This window comes from Phyllopteryx taeniolatus, chromosome 15, assembly GCF_024500385.1.
Source record: "Phyllopteryx taeniolatus isolate TA_2022b chromosome 15, UOR_Ptae_1.2, whole genome shotgun sequence".
NCBI classification, from domain to species: domain Eukaryota; kingdom Metazoa; phylum Chordata; class Actinopteri; order Syngnathiformes; family Syngnathidae; genus Phyllopteryx; species Phyllopteryx taeniolatus.
In genome coordinates, this window is record NC_084516.1 from 7,925,159 (window position 1) to 7,945,063 (window position 19,905).

The 19,905-nt window shown below is 38.8% G+C and overlaps 1 protein-coding gene across 9 annotated transcripts in view; it reads left to right on the plus strand.

The window, feature by feature from the left end:
• rimbp2a (RIMS binding protein 2a) overlaps positions 1–19,905 on the plus strand; it is a 71,868-nt gene that overhangs the window by 14,755 nt on the left and 37,208 nt on the right. For all 9 annotated transcript variants that reach the window (XM_061800081.1, XM_061800080.1, XM_061800079.1 and 6 more), the window contains exon 4: positions 14,745–14,834. In XM_061800081.1, the coding sequence (XP_061656065.1) occupies positions 14,745–14,834 (90 nt within the window). The remainder of the gene's footprint in view (positions 1–14,744; positions 14,835–19,905) is intronic.

The window sequence follows — 19,905 nt, forward strand, 5'->3', positions numbered from 1 at the left end:
CTATCATGTCTATCATAACAGGATGCACAAAAACGTTTCAAGGACCCATCCATGAAATTAAACAGGAAATTGTCCATTTTCGGTCGTCTTAACTGGAACACGTATGATGGAGCACATCCTCACACTCCTGCCTGGTCTTTTTTTTTTTTTTTTTTTTTTTACTTTGGTACTGTTTGTATTGTTATTGATTTATCTTATGTTCACTTGTCTTATGTTTTGTATTTGTAGTTATGTACAGCACTTTCTTTCAGCTACAGGTGTTTTTAAAATGCTCCATAAATAACACTGAGCTGAGTTGAGAGCGTTATTTCAAACCCCAATCTAAACCATGTATGCTAGACATATGGGCGACTTGAAATTGCAAAGCTATTTTTTCTACAGCATCTAGTTGAAGCATAGCGTTGATGATCATTTACAGTCGCCGCTATGAAAAAGGGGGTGCAATGGAAGTTCATTGCTGCTTGCAGCTTTAATTACTACTACTGTAATTGTTATTTAAAAAATAGCCTAAGCTAGCGGTAATTGCATCGTCCTTTCATTTGTTGTAGGCGTGATGCTGCAAATTGTTAACACAGATTCTGTATCCTTGCCCTAGAAGTGAGGACATATTTACATATATATTAGGGCTGGGCGATTATGGAAAAAGTAATGATCAAGATTATTTTGATTGATATTGAAATCACGACTAACACAACACGATTGTTCATTGATTTTGAAACTTAGTATTAATTTAACTACCATAATTCAACTTTAAATATAACTTATTAGAACAACCATAAAATAAATGATTAACAAGTAAAACAATAATTGATTAAAAAAATTGAAATAAAAAACAATAAATAAAATTAAAAACAGCAATGACTAAAAACATTAGCATGCCTGGGGTGTCTGTATTGTCTATTATCCAGTATATTTGTAAAAAGAAGTCTTTCAATATACTGGCATTTAGCAAATAGAAATAATGTTGGTAATCCTAATTGACCTAAAGCAGCAACATTTTAGTCTGAGTTCATGTCAGACAGTCAAGGGGGAAAAAAGCGCTTGTGTCTTTTTCTACAAAGCCATGTCTGTAACTGCTTTTTCTGCCTTGGCCCCTTGGGGGCAGTGTGGTGCGATGCACACATGGAGCTGTACATTACAGTAAGGTAAAAAAAAAAAGAAAGGAGTAGAATTCGCAATTGAACTTTATTAAACTCCTATTTCACAGATTAGGAAGAATATATACCCGTGAGTATTGTTAAATATTGTCTGTCTGTGTGTGTTACTACGGTGATTGTGCGTAAATAATCGTTATTTGAAGGTAAATCTCTCCTGTAATCTAATGCTAATGTTAGCTAGCCCATCAATAGGGTTTTCCATTGACTGATAGCATAAACTGTCGATTTCTAAAACAATGTGTGTCTTGTATTTAAATATTCAATGTGAGTAATTGTTTTTGTTGAGCGTTTAGTTCTACATTAAATTCCAACTGGGGCGTCAATAAGCAGCATAAAGCACGGTTAGGGAAGGCAGAAGAATATGCGACACAGCTTGCTACAAGGAACAGGGTGCGTTCAGGGTGCGTTTACAATGCTCCTGCATAATCAACCCGCCCTGCTGCACATTAATCGTTTTTCTTTGATTATAACATGTTTATGATCGTTAGAAGCCAAAATCGAAATTACAATTACATTTTGATTAATCGCCCAGCCCTAATATATATTTTTAAAAATACACATGCAAAGAAGGTCTCCTGTTTTGAGTTGAAACTCTAAACATTCATTGACTCATTCAGCAGCCTCCAAGTGTTGTTTGTTGTTTGGAATGCTTGAATTTAGACCCTATAAAAGAGCATCAGATATGTTAAATGTTTATTTTTGTCATCCAGATACCTGCAAGAAAAGTCTCTATGGCAACCCATTCACGCCCCTCGCCTTACCGAACACCTCTTTGCATGTGTGTTCATACAATGTGAAGCTCCCATAGTTGATCCTGAAGATGAGCTAGTGTATGCGCCGTAAGTGTCGACGCCATTTAACCGGCGGGAAGAGCATGGAAGGGAATGAGATTAAAGCAACTTTTCCTCCTCAGGTTTCCTGGCTGCCTTTCAATATGCACACAAGACATATTTAAAGGGGAGACGGATCACTGTAGGAGGAAAATGGAAGCGGGAGGGGTAGAAAGAGAGTAGATGTCGGATGAAAGTCAGTAATAAAAATAGGGCAGTGCTTGGTATGCCGGTGATCTACTTGATCTACCTCAGGTCACAGACTATCCGAAACAAATGTAATTGGGCAGCATGGTAGACGAGTTGTTAGCATGTCCGTCTCACAGTTCTGAGGTTCATATTCAGTTGATTTGAAGACTCCCGTCACAGAGAGAAAGGCGCAAGAGCAGGGAGGGTGAAAAAAAGGTCTGACGTGGACTGGGACTGTGCTAGTGTGGCCGCTTTAGAGCGCGCCGTGACAAAGCCCCACGACGACCCGATGGGTTTAAAAAAGGCTGTACGCATAGCTGCAAACTTCTTTCTAAGGTTTGATTTTATGTCATGTTTTAAATGTCAATTTTATTTGTATGATTCTTTTGCTCTACCACTAGAGGTAGTCAACTTTGAAAATCACTGCGCTATGTTGTAATTATGTTTATATTCCCTGCGACTAGCTGGTGACCACTCCTGGGTGTTCCTCGCCTCTTGTCCAAATTCAGCTGGGATAGGCTCCAGTTCACCGGTGACCCTAATTAGGACAGGTGCTCTATAACATGGATGGATACAAATGTAACTGATTCTCTGGATGTACAGCCTCATTGTCTTACTGAGAATCAATTCAAATTGAGGAGACTCCTGTGGTTCACTCAAACCCTCAGTGACCCTGAAGTTATACGATCTCTTTTATAGTTTTTGGCTCAGCATAGTTCCACAACTCAAAGTGCCCTCGTATAACTTTTCTTGTTTTTGTTTTGCTACATAATCTCCCCACGCCAGGCGAGAGGAGCCCTTGAGGGAAGACACATGCTGATAGAAGATCTGTTAATTCCACATCACTAATCTGGTGTCCCCTGGTAATTAAATTTTTCTCCCCCTTTAGTGTTTCTTCACAGGCACTTTTGTTTCACTATTGCTTGTCTTCGTGCTCAGTCTTTCTTGATAGCCTCTGTAGTGGGAGGCTTTAGTGGAGTGAACAGTGCTGAAAGGGCATCTATTGAGGGAAGGAAGCAGATAGGCACTCACAATGTCACAAAGAGCAGACGGTTCCAGGTGACATGACAGCTCCTGTTCTGCTGTAACTCTCACCTATTTTCTCTGAGCTACTGGGGCTTGAAAACCTGAGCCTTCCTATACAGTGCATTCAGACAAGTATTTCAGAACCCCTACGATATATTATCCACATTTATTCTTCTGGCCCGCAGGCCATATGTTCGACACCCCTGCTTTAAGCAATGGATATTTGAACACAAATGGTGGCGACACCCATGTAGGTAGACGGTGTATAACAATGCTTGCAGGCATGTATTCTTTATCCTTTGAGAAAAATTACAAATTTTACTGCAGATGAGTGAGTCAGTTGTGAAACTCTTTGCGTGTCTCTCTATGTTTATATTATACTGGCCCCAAGTGGCCAAGGTGCGCACACCAGAAGAAGCAGCACAATGTCCATTGAAGTGAAGCAAAAAACATGGCAAAACACATACATTTCTTTTACATTCTAACTAATTATGTCATTGCTGTATGTTTTTCAAAAAAATAATATTACAGAGAGCTATCTTGTAAAAACATTATAAACCTTTTGTTTTGGGAGACTGGACCGGATTAATTGCATTTCCGTGAATTTCAATTGGAAAAGATGATTTCAAAGACGAGTGTTTTTTTTTCATGAGTGTAGTCATGAAATTAAGTTAAACCCTCAAGGCAGATTTGTAAATCTTCCTAATTTCCACCACCTCGATTGAATCCCCAGTACCAGCAGAAGAAAAACTCTTGTTCTTTGTGTATCGATAGTGACCCATTGAAGCCAATAGAAAGAAGCAACAATGAAATGCACACTTTCCTCTGCTTAATACTGCAAATTTGTTTCCTTCTTTGCTCTTGTATGCTGATATACAAATGGCTGCTGTCTAAGATATATAGACGAATCTTTGTGAAAGGATCCAGATTGCTGAAAACCATTGGGGGGGGAGGAAGCAGTGCTTGGATTCTGTGTGTGTATTTCTAGCAGGCTGTGCATTTTAGCAACTGTGCAATGGGGTCAGGTGTAAATTATTTAGCTCCTGTGAATAGTTGTTGTATGTTTCACAGAAAATTGGGGTCATCCGAGTGTGTTTGTAGATTGTGGCTCTCTATGTGAACCCACAGAGTCTTGTGTTAAGTGGCCTGCAGATTTTTGTGCACAAGATGATTTCCTGGCTTTGTGCGAGCTTGATCATTGAGATGCCGGATTGCGCGCGTCTGTTCGTGTGTGCCTTCTGCGCACGATCGAGAGCACATCCAAGCATTTTGTGACCATGCATGCAGGTCCATCCAAGCACGTGTAATCCCAAACCAGCTTTTGGGCTCCTCATTAGCACGACACTGATCTTCCTCCGAACTTATTTCCCCGCCTTGTGATGTGCTTTGTGTGGCTCAGGGGAACGCAAGGTCCTGTTCACATCAAAAATGTTTTGTCATCAATGAGACTGGAGGCTTTGTATCTGTCTTTTACATACATTGACTGCTTCCACAGTCTTCATCCATTACATACATACAGCACACACGCGTCACAATATATACTCCTGCGCCCTCATATTCCTAGGAGGCATTTGTATTCTCGAGAGGTCAATATTTTAGCCTGAGGTTGCGGCACATCCACGTCACATGTATGCTCAGACATGCACACATTTGTCTCTCATGCACGGTCTCTTGATCTGGATCTAATTTGCAACTCATTTATGCTTGAAATAACATTTTGCTGTTTTTTTTCATACAACAATATTCACAGAAATAAATTCTTCATCCTCTGTAAAAAGGAACAATATTACTGACGCATACTGAGTCACAGTATTGTGAAACTCTTCTTCTTTTGTGTCTGCAGGACTATATTATAACCGGCTTGACTGCCCCTGGTTGCCAAGTTTTACACACCAGAATGAGGCGCCAGGAATGAATCACGATGATTAAACAGTTTAATTCTTTACATTGTATTTAATTCTTGAAGGGGTTGAAGGCTGGAACAGATTAATTGCATTTCCATTCATTTCAACGTGAAAATATGATTTGAGTGTTTTGAGTTCCTAGTGTGGTCACAGAACAAATTGAACTCGTACCTTGAGGCATCACTGTGTGTCTCCTTGATGGTTTGAACACCTGCTTCTGTTAAGCCATTAACCTGTGATTCTTGTCTCACTATGTCCCGAAATGTTTAGCATTCCCTGGATCACCAAGATTCTTCTGAAGAGGAATTATTGGATTTTTTTTAATTAGATGAAACAATAAGCGTAAAAGAGAATCAAGGGAATTAAATGACAAACAGGAGAAAATCAAATAATGTGGGCATGGCAGTGGAGGATTAAACGGAAAAATGAATAGCACACTGACAAACGTTCCAGGAAGTGAGCCGGGGATGACTCACTGGGGATGCTGAAGAAGAGTGGGGCGAATGACGATGTGCGCACTATACGTGGTGGAGAAGTTAATCTCTCTTGACGCCAGCGCCCGTCCTCTTCCTGCCACTTCTCTGTCACCTTTTAACCCATAAAACTGATTCGTCTCGCACACTCACTGGACGTGTACGAAACAAGAGCATTCAAAGCAAGTGTGGCTGTAAAAATAAATATCCCAGAGGCGTCTTGGTTTCCGCATGGCTTTCACTCCTGCTTTTATCTCACTGGGAGTGCAATTGGGGGATTTTTCACAAAAAACTAATGAAAATACCAACTCTATATGAACATTATTGCGCTATAGAATGGAAAGACCAAAGTCAAACATAATAGAATAGAATTGAGTAGAAAATAATTACTTTATTGTTATTGTACCGTGTATGATGAGATTTGCTGACGTCACGCATGATGATTGTTTGAAGACTTGTAAGACATGTTCTTCCAGAATATTTGGGTTGAACTCCAAGTTGTACCACCTTTGGGGCATTCCACTTTACTAGACAACTAATTTCTCAATAAGGGGTTGGGCAAGTTGTTCGTCCCTCTGAACCTTCATTCCAGTGTCAATTTTGACAGCACATTTTTATTTAGTCTTAGTCTATTGACAAAAATGTCATTTGGTTTTAGTCATACATTTATCTAAATCGTTTCAGTAGAAGAAATGCCATAAGATTAGAGTTGACGAAAACTCCATTTGATAGTATTGTGCTAGTAGGCTAGTATTACTACTACTATAGTATAATAGTTTCAAAACACGTTTTATTGCTTATAGTGGCTGCTGCATTCAATCTCCAACTAGCTACGCAATCTTCCTTATCATGTCTCTCTCTCTCTTCAAACAAAATTTGTTCTGATTGGATCTTGTCTCTGACAGGCATTTCTGTCTCATTTTTTAATTTAAAAATGTCAAGTTTCGTCATCGTCTTCGTCCCTGGAAATGCATTTTTATGTAGTCATCAGCTCATTTTTGTCAGGAAAAAAAGGTCACTGAGTGTACCCATGATGAAATTTTCTCATTAACAAAATTAACACTGATTCATTCTTTATCATTTTTATTATTCTATGGTTCCAATGGTTGGATGGAATTTGACTTCCCTCAACCCCATCAAACACATCAACCCATAGGCACTCTCCAAAAAAAGCTAACTTGCCCCATTTTTTTCATTTTCATTTTCTGTAGGTGTCTCATCAATATTGTCAATAAAATGCAATATTTGAGCTTCCATAAAGTCCTCTATTGATCAACATTTCTAGAAGCCTCCCAGGGGCGTAGTTGATCAGGTTTCCTAAATCCAAGCTAATGTCCATGAATGTCTTTTTTTGCTTAAAACGAGCTTTCATGGAAGACTAAGTACTCACATTTGAGAGGCCGATTAAATATTCAAAACATGGTTCAAAACCTTTTTATTTCCTTTCCATTTTGTATGCGATAAGATAGCTGGCAAGACTAATGTTTTAATAAATTTTTGTATTCAGTGTTGCCATTGGACATTTAATCTGAAATAATGGCTGCACCCCTGCATTCGCCCTCCTTTTATCTCTGCAAAAAAAATGAGGGCTTCCTTTGCATCTATAAGCGGCGGTCGACAGTATGTACTGTGTTAATAACTTGTCTGAGTGTTTGTTGTATTTCACTTCTGCAATTCTACACAAAAGAGCTCAAGGCAAATTTATGCCAGCAGATGATTGTTATGCAACTCATTCATGCTTGTGTGCATCCGTGTACACACACACACACACACACACACACAAACGCACAACCCACGCCTTACTGTAATGACATTACTCAATCCCATCTGCGTCTTTGCAATGTAGTGTACGTCTTGTGCCTGTATATACGCACTACATCCAGTATATACATAAAATATATGTATGTTTATACACAGAAGGACCCATACAACATACATACACACCTTTGGATATGCTGTATTCCAAATCGGATAAGCCCCTCATAAATGTTTTATGGATGAGCACCTGTAGAGACACATTAGTGATATAGGCTCAAGTAAAATCACTATTGATGAATTATCTATCCGTGACATTATGGTGTTGGTGCACTGATTTGATCCGGTTTAAAAATCCACCATGTGGCGCAATGCATTAATTGTGTGCATGTGTTATCACATAGCGGTGAGTTATTTTGCAGACGGGAATGATGTCTAACATGAGAGGTTGCAGTCAACATCTCCGTTAACTGTGCCTTGCTGGCATTTGACTGTGTGCAAACTATTAAGATGAATTGATTTCACAATGCAGATCACATTAAGCCATTGAGATAGCTATTTAATTATTTATTTATTTTATCACTTTGTAATTTCACATACTGAAATCGTGAACATCTCTTATTTCCTCATGCTGAAATGGGTGCCTACTATCGCCTTGAAGCAATCAATCAATCTTGTGACGAGCAATGTAAGTTCAGTACACAAGGTTATAAATAAATACGCACCTTATGTATAAATTAGCGTTAACTCCAGAGCTGAAGTTCAGTGTGAGGTATTGATCAAAAGCCATGACTGATTGATGAATGACAGCAAGAAAAGCCATAGACAATCTTGTTTTCCACATGTTGTAGTCCTCACCAAAAGACCAAACATTTCCACACAGTAGAGGTATTTCATATTCATTCTCAGCCTTCCGTGGGCCATGATTTTACTTTGTCTTCGTTTCGTTGTCAAGTGTTGTAACTAGACCTTCTATGGTCAATAAAATTCTTGTTAGCACACAGTTGTTGAATATTGGACATAAGAATCTGGCGACAAAGATGGAGCTTGACTTTGCACCGTTGCCCTTGTACCGCTGCCACTGGTATGAATCTTTTTAAAACTAGCGGTGATCAGAATAGCCAACACTATTTTCAGCAAATGTTTGTACTCTCTGACCCACGCAAATGTATGAAGACTTTGTCGCCTTGTTGTTCGGACATTTTGCTGCTCCACAGAGTATTATATAGTCCGACGATGGCAGCAAACGGGCGACGGTCGACTTTAAGCGTTAAACATTGATGCAGAGTAGTCTAGTTGACTAATTGGTTCAACCACAAGTACATATTATTTTACCTTAAAGGAGGTTTATTGTGTTCTGTTCATTTGTTTATTGTGTTCTGTTCTGCTTTTTTATTGAATTAAGTGGAATTGCTATGATGATGTCACACTATTTCTACATAACTAACACTGCTGTCAGCTGTGATGGAGACACAAGCCAGATCAAGGTTTACTTTTCCCGACTATACCGTCCCACTTTGTGCGGATGTGTCTTAAGTGTCTGTCTGGCGCATTGGAAATAATGGCTTTCAGAGTATAGCAGTTCCGTTGTCACGTGCGAAAGTGTCTTTAGAAACGACCGAAGACGATGCTGCGGCAGTGATTAGTTGTAAGTTATGGGCTTCTTTGAGCTCCATCTGCAGCCACATAAGTGCAACCACACACACAGGTATATTGGTGGAAGCAATTAGAAGCAATATGGCCTCAGTTTATGTATGTCTATTTATGCCTTAATTGACATCCCAACCTATTTTGCCTCGTGGGATGGATACAAAATGAGATTTCTCCATGTGGTGGTTGTGGTTTATACTGTATATCACGTTATCCCAAATAGCTGCTAGCGTATTTGTACTCGGTTATTGTTTTGGCTATGTTGTAATTACACTCACAGGTTTCCAATTTACACTAATCCAAGATTTAAATAATACTCAATTAGATGTTGCAGTTAAATCCTTTTAGTCAATGTTTCACTGCCACAGTGTGAAAACTTCAATTACTCTTTAAATAAATCAAGTCATACACAGAACGCAGAATTGTGTGCAGATACAAAGCTACATGTAGTATGCAAGTGTCAGTGTAATTACTGGTTGGAGGATGGTAGATAAAGATGTCTTTATGCTGAGGTACCCTGAGAGTCTCCTGGCAGGGGTTTCATATTTAGTAGTATGGAGCTTGGTCTCAATCTTCTGATCTAATGTTCTACAACTATTCTTCTTTTCCTTTCGGCTTGTCCCTGAAGAGGTCGCCACAGCACGTCATCCTTTTCCATGTAAGCCTATCTCCCGCATCCTCCTCTCGAACACCAACTGCCCTCATGTCTTCCCTCACGTCATCCATCAACCTTCTCTTTGGTCTTCCTCTAGCTCTCTTGCCTGGCAGCTCCATCCTCATCATCCTTCTACCAATATACTCACTATTTCTCTTCTGGACGTGTCCAAACCATCGAAGTCTGCTCTCTCTAACTTTGTTTCCAAAACATCGAACCTTGGCTGTCCCTCTGATGAGTTCATTTCTAATTTTATCCAACCTGGTCACGCAGAGAGCAAACCTCAACATCTTCATTTCTGCCACCTCCAGCTCTGCTTCCTGTTGTCTCTTCAGTGCCACTTTCTCTAATCCGTACATCATCGCTGGCCTCACCACTGTTTTATAAACTTTGCCCTTCATCCGAGCAGAGACTCTTCTGTCACATAACACCTGACACACACAATTCGTCTGTCACACCTACAACACAGCTCACCGCTGCTCTGCTGCCCTCGTACATGTCCTGTATTATTCTTACATACTTCTCTGCCACTCCAGACTTCCGCATGCAGTACCACAGTTCCTCTCTTTGTGCTCTGTCATAGGCTTTCTCTAGATCTACAAAGACACAATGTAGCTCCTTATGACCTCCTCTGTACTTTTCCATCAACATCCACAAGGCAAATAATGCATCTGTGGTAGTCTTTCTAGGCATGAAACCATACTGTTGCTCGCAAATACACACTTCTGTCCTGAGCTTAGCCTCCACTACTCTTTCCCATAACTTCATTGTGTGGCTCATCAACTTTATTCCTCTATAGTTCCCACAGCTCTATAGTTCCCACAGCTCTGGTGGAAATTCAGCTACTGCGGACGTTGTTAACCTGGGCCACGACCGGATGAATTCTTTGGATGAACGCTCATATTTGTTTGGCAAAGTTTTAAGCCGGATGCCCTTCCTGACGCAACCCTCTCCATTTATCCGGGCTTGGGACCGCCCTACAGTTTGCACTGGCTTGTGCCCCCATAGGGCTGCATTAATGTTCTACAACTATAACAGCATAATTTAATTTGACATATGCAGTGTTTTTCAATATATATATTATTTGAGAAAAGCAGCAAACTGATGTTTTTGAAAATGTTGTGTATCATTGAACTTGATGCAGATCAATAAATACTGTATTAAATGTAACGTTTGAAAATTTGTGTTGTAAATTATTTCTCAGTTGTAACAATGTGTCTTGCCAATACATTTTATATCATTGGAAAGTACAGTATATTTATTTTCATTTTAAATGATGCCACATTTGTAAGGAATACTCTTTGTATTTGTGGGATGACAGCTTGTTCTGCTCTTGCTATTTGCTCTTGTTTGTGGTTTTTTGGTAGATTGGATGATTGAAGATTCATCAGCAACAAGACATGTTGGCAATTTTACCATGTAGTAGAAGAGCCATGTACAACCACCGTATCCATGGTCACATCTGCTGTGGATTGACATTCCCCTCCTCAAACACAGGTTGTTGGTCATTCTAACCCAAGTTGATTGCAAAAGCTAACATCTCATAACATAACTCTATAATTACTCTGAAACAGTAAGTGTTACGCTTTATGAATGAAGAAATATATAACAAATGAGCCATTAACCTTAATTTAAATAAACCCTTAAACTTAATCCTTCAAAGTCAGTTATCTGCCTGGGGTTCTCAATGTTTTCTTTTGTTTTTAAACGATATACAAGTGACGATTGGTATCCTATTGTGTTTTACGTACACTATTCTGTCTGTCAAAGCACTTCGTAAACACCTAGCTATCTAACCGTCTGTCCGTAGTTATTCGATTCTGTAGTTTCTCTTTATCAGTTGGTCCCATCTTTGGGTAATCTTTTTTCTTTTCTTTTTTCTCCCCTCTCAAAAAACTCCAAAGGTCTGTCTTTTAATGCTGTGTGCTTGGGCTCCATATGCAGAATCAGTTTTGATGGTCTCTCGGCTTATTTGCCAGTCTGTGGCGGCATATTAGGCATAGCGGCTTTGGTGTGTACGAGTCAACTAGCAATAAACTTGTACCTTAAGTAGTTTAAGTTATTTAAAGTTGTTGAAGTTTTGACATATACACAGAGGATCCACCTGATTTTCAAAATAAAACTTTTTTCAGAGAGGAGCAATACAATGTTGTTTGTTCAGTCGTGATTGGGGACCCATCCTGTATACATGTATTATATAAACCCAAATTAAACCATATGGATCCACAGTAAACTTCACACACCTGCTGAGATGCTGGCCACTGTAAACCGATTCAGGGCCAGAGGCGAAATTAATTTGTTAAGCAAGAGAATGGTACTCGGCGTGTGTTGAGAAAATGTGTGTCATAGAGGTGACAGAGACATCAGAGGTAGAAAGAAAGAAAGAAAAAAAAAAAAAAGAATTAAGTACTAAGTGCAGGATGCCATTACCAGCTCTGTTATATATGCAAACCACATCATTATGTTTATTTGTGCATCTGTGTATTAATCCAGTGTGTGTCCTTCAGCTTTGCAGCGGAGTGACGTGTTAAGATGTTCAGGGGTGTTAAGCCGAGCTGTGAATGTGTGAGTCACTGGAACTGTGAAAGAGAGGACAGACATACGCTATTCCCGAGGCCTGTAAAAATACGCCGTCTTTCCTTCCTTCCTATTATCTTTACATCGCGGTTAAATGAACAAGACCAACATTGGCTGGCGCTATAGTGAAGTGTGGTTTCGGCGCACATTGCTCTACTCCGCAAAGATGTGTCGTGTCGGGGGGGCGTTACACAAAAAGAGAAGTGAAGTCGCACAGCAGCCTCTCTGTCTTGCTATCCTTGTCTGCTCTCCGGTTGTGTCTCTGCCCTGCACACAGAGATGGATAAGATCCATTTTGTCTATTCCTATCGCTCTTTTCTTATTTTAAAAGGCTTAATCGTATTGATACTGATAGTTCCTCGTTTTTTTTTTTTTTTTTTCTTTTCCTTTTCCTTTTTTGTACAGAAGGTGACATAAACCCATGAAGTTTAACACTTTGTTTTGCTGGAGTAACTAACGGATTCATCTTTAGATGAAAAAGCTTGTCTATTTTAGGGAAAATATCATATGAAGCACACAGCATTTTAGCTATATTAGAGGGCAATTTGATTTGATAACTTAAATGAGACATGCATTTTTTAACACTTTAAATCAGTTCCGAGGTGTCTTGATATCATATCTGTGGCATGCTTTCAACAAACCTACCATGGATCAAAATGATGCACCCTGTGTCTTGCTGAAATTAGCCCGTTGCCAATGGCAAGTAACAATTTTGTTACCATGATGTCTGGGGAGTTAGGCTGAGTGAATAGGCAAGCAATGGCTTCTATTTGCAGGAGCAAACAGTCAAGTGTTAGACAAAAACATTTTCACCCATAAAAGCACCGGTTCATACACTACACTGCATGTATGTGGCTCATGGACACATCATTATTGTTTTGCCATTTTGATTCACTATCGTATCTGCAACCTCATGCATTATTTTGCAGTTCTAATTATTGTCAGGAGTCATTGTGTTAGCCAAGGATTATGTTTCCTATTGCGTGGTGTGTCATTGTTTTTGTTGCCTCTTTAACCTGCATGAAGTCGTATTGCCGCGCCAGGATATGACCGGGCAGTCACATTGAAATCACTCTGCAGTGCTTCCAGCTGTGACAGGAGGAGAGCATTGCCCTAGTTTGACTCTGGCGTAATTATGTAATGCTTGAGTACCTGCAGCACCAGCGGCATGACAACTTGGGGCTATGAATGTGAGCAGTGCAGAGTGCAGACAGAAAGTAGCTCTTCTCTTTCCTGTGATACACTACTTCATATCCTTGCCCCCATTTCGTGTTATGGTTTGTACAAAGGCATATTAGGGCCACACCAATCAATCAATCAATATAAATCTCGCTCTCTCTCGCTCTATGTTTCAATTAAACTACTACTACTACAAGTACTACTATGAGGAAAAAAATATAATTCAAGAAAAAAAGTAGCACTGTGAGAAAAACCTTGTGATTTAATGTGAATTATGTCCTAATATTACGAGAAAAAAAAATCATGTAATCAAAATACTGAATAGTAATATTTGATCAGAATAGTTTATCACAACTAAAAAAAGTCAGAATTGTGAAAGAAAATGTATTTACAAAAATTGTCATAATTAAAAGATGAAACTTTCTGAGAAAATTCTCATCAGATATTAAAATACTAGTTTGTACTATTAATGTAATAATCAAGAGAGTCAAGAGTTACAAGAAAAACCCGTAAATGTTATAATACAAGAAACAAATGGTCATTTTATAAGAGAATAATTCATTTTTAACCCTTATATTAATCATTTCTAGTCTTATGAAGGGAAGCATGCAAACAAGAATTTCATTGTTTTGTTTTCCTTAAGTTGTTTTTTTTTTTTTTACTTTGTACATTACAATAAATATCTTTAATCTTTAATATTTGAGCATTTTAAGAGAATAAAATCCTAATATTATAAAACAAAATCAAGTCAATATTACCACCAAAGATTTTAAATACTTTTTAAAATCTCAAAATGAATGACTTACATCTTTAAAAATGTATTATCTCAGTGACTTTTTGCACCTCAGAATATTACTTTATGTAACATTTCGATTTTATTCTTGTCACTTGATGACTTCTTCCTCTTTCCTGTTGACTTTACAGTTTTTGCCCTAATACTCCTTCCTTAGTACTGTATGTCATTTATCTCCTGAGCTGTTCTTGCTTTATAATCCTTTCAAAGTTTTCCAATTTCTCTTAAAAACATTCAAGCAACTAAATCTCTTAACCCACCATCCCTCTCGTTCCTCACCACTCTCCCCATCTTCCCCCGCGCTCTCGCTCCCTATTTCCATTACTGTTATGGGTTTTGTCGTCAAGGCCTCATTTTAAAGAAAAGCTTAGGCGCACTATCCTGCAGGAGGAACCTGAGTCTCATCTGTCGCTTATATAACATTTCAAGACGTCGTCACAGAGCGTGGCGAGCGTTTGTGATTTAATCAACTCTTCATTATGAGGAACATGCAGCATGTCATCGGATGATAATGCCGACAGTGCACTTTCCCCCCCCCCCCCTTTTTCCTGTGTAGAGAGCGAAGCTCCATGCTGCCTTGCAGGAGAAAAATCGTCTCAACATCGAGCTGATCGGCCGTCACCTGAAGGCATCCAAATATGACCAGGTGACGTTTCCACCCATGCAAACTGAAAGAAAATACAAACACACATGTAATATTTAAACCAGGGATCACCAACCTTTTGAAACTGAGAGCTACTGATTGAGTACTGATAAATGCCAAGGGTTTGATGCAAATTTAAGGAAATAAAACCCATCATGATCATGTTAATGATTGCTCACAATAATGATCAACAATGATTTAACAAGGTAGAAAAGAGATAATTATGAATATGCAACAGTTTATTCTTTAAATTTCTGCAAGTGTTCACATTTTCAAATGATCACTTATATACAACATCCCTAGGAAATCACAATGTCCATCAAGGGATGGGAATGGATAAGAATTTAGCAATTCCAATTCTGTTATCAAGACTGGTATTCGATCCCATTCCTGATCAAATTCTCTTATTGACTCTCATGGGTGAGGAAATGAAATAATATGAAGGATGTATGATATACTGTAATTGATGTTATTATCATTATATAATATGATAATACAAAAGATGTTTCTGCATAGTGCTGTGCGATATGAACACAATTGTATATGCCTATATAGTTAATTTTACACCCCTATAACAATATACTGGACACCTCAATACAATTTCTTTCCTTATAATTCCATGAAATTAACCATAATATCTGGTAATAATGTACAACCACTTTTCAATGAATGTAGACTATTGTTTTTTACGTTTTAAAGTAATGTAATATAGTGTAATGCAGTGGTCACTGGGCCGCGGGGGCATTTGGTACTGGGCCTCGCTTAAAACAAATAAACGAAAAGGGAGAGCAGAGAATAAAGAATATATGCCTGTGAGTACTGTTATAGTGTCTGTCTACAAATGTTGTTGTACCGTTTGTGTTCAGATATCCATTGTTTGAAAGGTAACAATACTTTCACATAGATGCTAATTGTTAGCTCGTATGCCTATGGAGTTTCCCATTGTATGTTAGCATTGAGGTCGCAGAGGCTATGTAATTGTTTTAAATACACAACATGTAATTCTCTTTGTTTGATGTTTAGTTTGACAGTAACATTCACCTGAGAGTGGCAATAAACCGCTTGGAGCCTCCATTTTGCTGAATATTTATCGGCCAAACTGCTGCTTGTAAAGTGAGTTGAGTCACCTGCCACCATATAGCACTCGTATCTCAAGTGTGCGCTCGCAAGTCAAAGCAAAAAATCGGCCGAATGACAGCTCATATCGCGAAACAAAAAAATAGTAGGGTTGCTTGTATCTCAAGGCATCACTGTTTTCCCCCATTTGCCGAAATTAAAGCTTTACAAGCTTTTCAAGCAGTCCGCGTATCATGTTTTCATGTGAAATATAAGCAAACCTTAGAGTGCTTCAGCCTTGACGCCACATTGGAAAAGTTTGGAACCAAAACGCACTTCTTCCTTCTCTCATTTGGGACGTAAGAGGACTCGATAAGCGAAATTGTCAGGCAAGCAAACAAACGATTCCTAGAAATCTAATTACTGGGCACAGCTTGACAAAAAGAACTGGTTTTCGATTCCACATCCCCAGTTCCATCATTGGTGAGCCGGCGGGCACAATGTTGGTGACCCCCTAATGTACACAGTTTAGTCAAAGGAATTGGGAGATGTCATTGCAACTACAGGAAGTGAAAAGGGATGCAAATGTTAGAGCTGAACAATGGTCTTCCTGGTTCTAGGTCATTCCAAAAGTGTTTGATGGGTTTCTTCCAAACTAAACTCACAGACATACACACACACACATGCATGCACACGCATGGAGAGACAGTGACCACCTGTGATGGTCTGTGCTAAGCTACATCCATCCAAGAGCTTGCGCTTGTACACTAGTTCCACAAAAAAGGTTCCATCTGTGCAAGAACAAGATGGATGAAAAAGAAACCAGGGCCAACATCCTGCCAAACTGACAGATTGCATAAATGGAGAGTGTGGACAATCCCTCTGACCCTTGGTAATAAACTGATTTGGCATATTTAACATAGCAATTCGAAGAAACCGTTTTCATTTCTCTCCAACTATGAACTACATTAGGAGTAAATGGAAGTTTTGCATCCCATTCTTGGTTCCACTAACTTATTCCACAGTATATTTTGGTTAGGTGTCAAATCTACGCCATTACTCCATATTGGTATGGTGACCACCTATGGAACTTAGTCGCCAGCCAATTGCAGGGCACACAGACACACAACACTTCACACTCACTTTGCATAATTTTGTTTTCAATTAACCTAAGAAATATGTTTTCGGAATGTAGTAGGAAACCAAAATATCCAGAGAAAACCTAGGCAAGCATGGGGAGAACATGCAAACAAACTCCACACAGGATGGTCAGAGCAGAGATTTGAACCTCGAATCCCAAACCTGTGAGGCAGACATGCTAAACCCCTTTCCCACCAGAGGAAAAAAATTTTAGTAAATGCAGTTACCACAGTTCACACATGGATAGCCCATTTCAACAAAGTAGTGAACAATTCTTTAAAAAACGAGGCTTTAAGCTGTTTGTCACTACCAGTTGAGGTTTATTGTCAAACTAATCATCAAACAAAGGGAATTACACATTGTTTACATGCATATATTCCTTATCCTCTGCAAAAAATGAATATTACCACAACTTACTGAGTTACAGTAGTTGTGACAATCTTCTTCGTGTATATACCTGTATGACTGAATTATACTGTCCCACAGTGACTGAGTAGGACATAACAGAAGAAGCTGTAATGAATTAATAATGATGCACAAACTGTTTATTTCTAATTTGATTATGTTATTACAATATGTTTTTATAAAGGACAATATTATAGAGGGCTATTTATAATTTCTCCGGCTACTCTGTTGGCCTCCTCCTACATTAAACATTGTCCATGGGTGTGAACGTGAATGTCTGTTTTTTTCCAAACGTGCAGGCGACCACTCAAGGGTGTTTTCCAATACTATTTTCTGCAAAGAAGTATTGAAGATTTGTCCGTGTTGTGTGTCCAATTAGTTAAACAGCTCAAATAATGGATGTTTTATTAATGTCTTTTTAAAATAATTTCCCATAATTATATTGAGATAACTTTGAAAAGTCAACGAGCAAATTCTCCCTACAAGTTTTGTGCACTTCGAGTACACGGCGTTATCTTTCGTGGGCTCATGCACCAGTTTAATTAATAAGATGATTGGCATACATTGTAGGGATGGATCCTACGAGGCCACATTTATAGAAAATATAGAATCGTGGCTCAAGGCGTCTGACTGATGAAGGCAGGCAGACTTTATGCTCATGTCAGCAGTGCGCTCTCATCAAGGCTAAATGGAAATGTGCTGATGAATTCCTGCTCTGACTGTGAACCCCCAATCAAGCCTGCAGTCAAAAGTTAAACCTGCCTCCCTTAATAATTGTAACAATTGGGTCTTTGTCGGGGACAGACACCGTATTAATCACGTGCTAGTTCTCTTTTGAATCAGTATAACGAGAGAGAGGTGAATTACGCAACTAGCAACAGAAAAGAGAAAATTCCAATGACCTCAAGTTCATTATTTCTTTAATTTGTTATTATTCTCAGTTATCTTAGTTTACTGTTAAATGTCATTAGATAAAAATAGCGAGAGTCTTACTTGCCAAATAGTGAGCCTGCATTTACTCTCTACTGTTTTGCCCCTCTTTGTTAAATATAAATGCTAGTACCTCATTAAAATTTCTTACACTTAATTAGGCACCCTTTTGCAAGTTATAGCTGGTTTACAGATTGTACAGAATAGTTTTGTATGTACACATTAGTTTGAGCTAGCCAACAGTTAAATTGCATTATGTCCATTTCCATGTTTAATAATGATTTATAAAAACGTATCGTAACCTGTTTACACACCCTTCATCAGGGTGCCCTTTTTTTTGCTAAAGTGATAGATACTGTTATTAATGTCAGTAGTCACCTCCAAACCCTTTGTAAAAGTAAAATTTTTGTAAAGTAGTTTCATTGTTAATGTCAATAGTATGTTATTCATAAGCCCTTTATAAGGGTACCCATATTGTAAAGTGGAACCATTATTAATCTCAATAGCAATTCATTTGTAGACCCTTTCTAGGGCACCCTTATTGTAGCTTGGTACCATTATTAATGTCAATAGTAGCCCATTTATAAACAATTTATAACGGTACCTATATTGTAAAGTTGCACAATTATTAAAGACCCTGTAGAGTGAATTCAGGGATTTGTTTCTGAATACATTATACGTTTGAAGATAATTGCTGATAACCTAGAAAGACTGAGAACTATGTAGTGCTCAACTGTGCAGATAACAGCGTTACACGTTTTTGCACCATTTCAGTTTTCCCGACTTTTTGGGGCGTGGCTTAAAAGAAGTAGCCCCTCCACAACTATATGAAAACTTGAGTGCCTTCGTTCGCATCAGCGGTTATGTGGTGCAATTTTGACATCCAGTTAGCTAACTAGCTATGCCGATAGCCCTAAAATACATCTTCCCTTCAGAAAGTCCGCTGGCTTCGCCACTTCAGTGCACCTCGTTGTTGGCTGTGAGTGGCTGCATGTCACGCAGAGAAAGATGGAAGAGCGAGGAAGGGTTAAAAAAATAAAAACAATAAAAAAGTCTGACGTGACAGCCAAGATGTAGATAGTGGTTTCTCACTGGTGTGGTCGCTTTAGAGCGCCTTGTTGTTGTAGCGTGGTATTCCAGCCACCAGAGGCTTTAAGTGGATATATTTTTGCGGTTCAACTGTGTAGTCATGTTTAGGAATAAGAAAGATGCTAGACAATGATGCATGCATTTTCCAGGTCGTAGCAGTGGCATTTGATTGACAGCTGACAGTTGAGCAGGGCGTGGTTTCAGTGCATTCAGCGGACACGCCCACAGTATTCGAGAGTGCCGAAAACATCTTGAGTTTTTACAATTTTGAAGCCTCGTTTTAAATATATGGTACTTTTTTTTAATCATTCAAGTTTGGCAGGCTTGTTAGGAGCACTCTTCTCTGTGGTGTGCCAAATTTAGAACACATTTATTTTCATTTTACAGCGGGTTAAATATCTGTAGTATGCTACAAACTCTTTATAAGGGTACCCTTGTTGTAAAGTGGTACAAG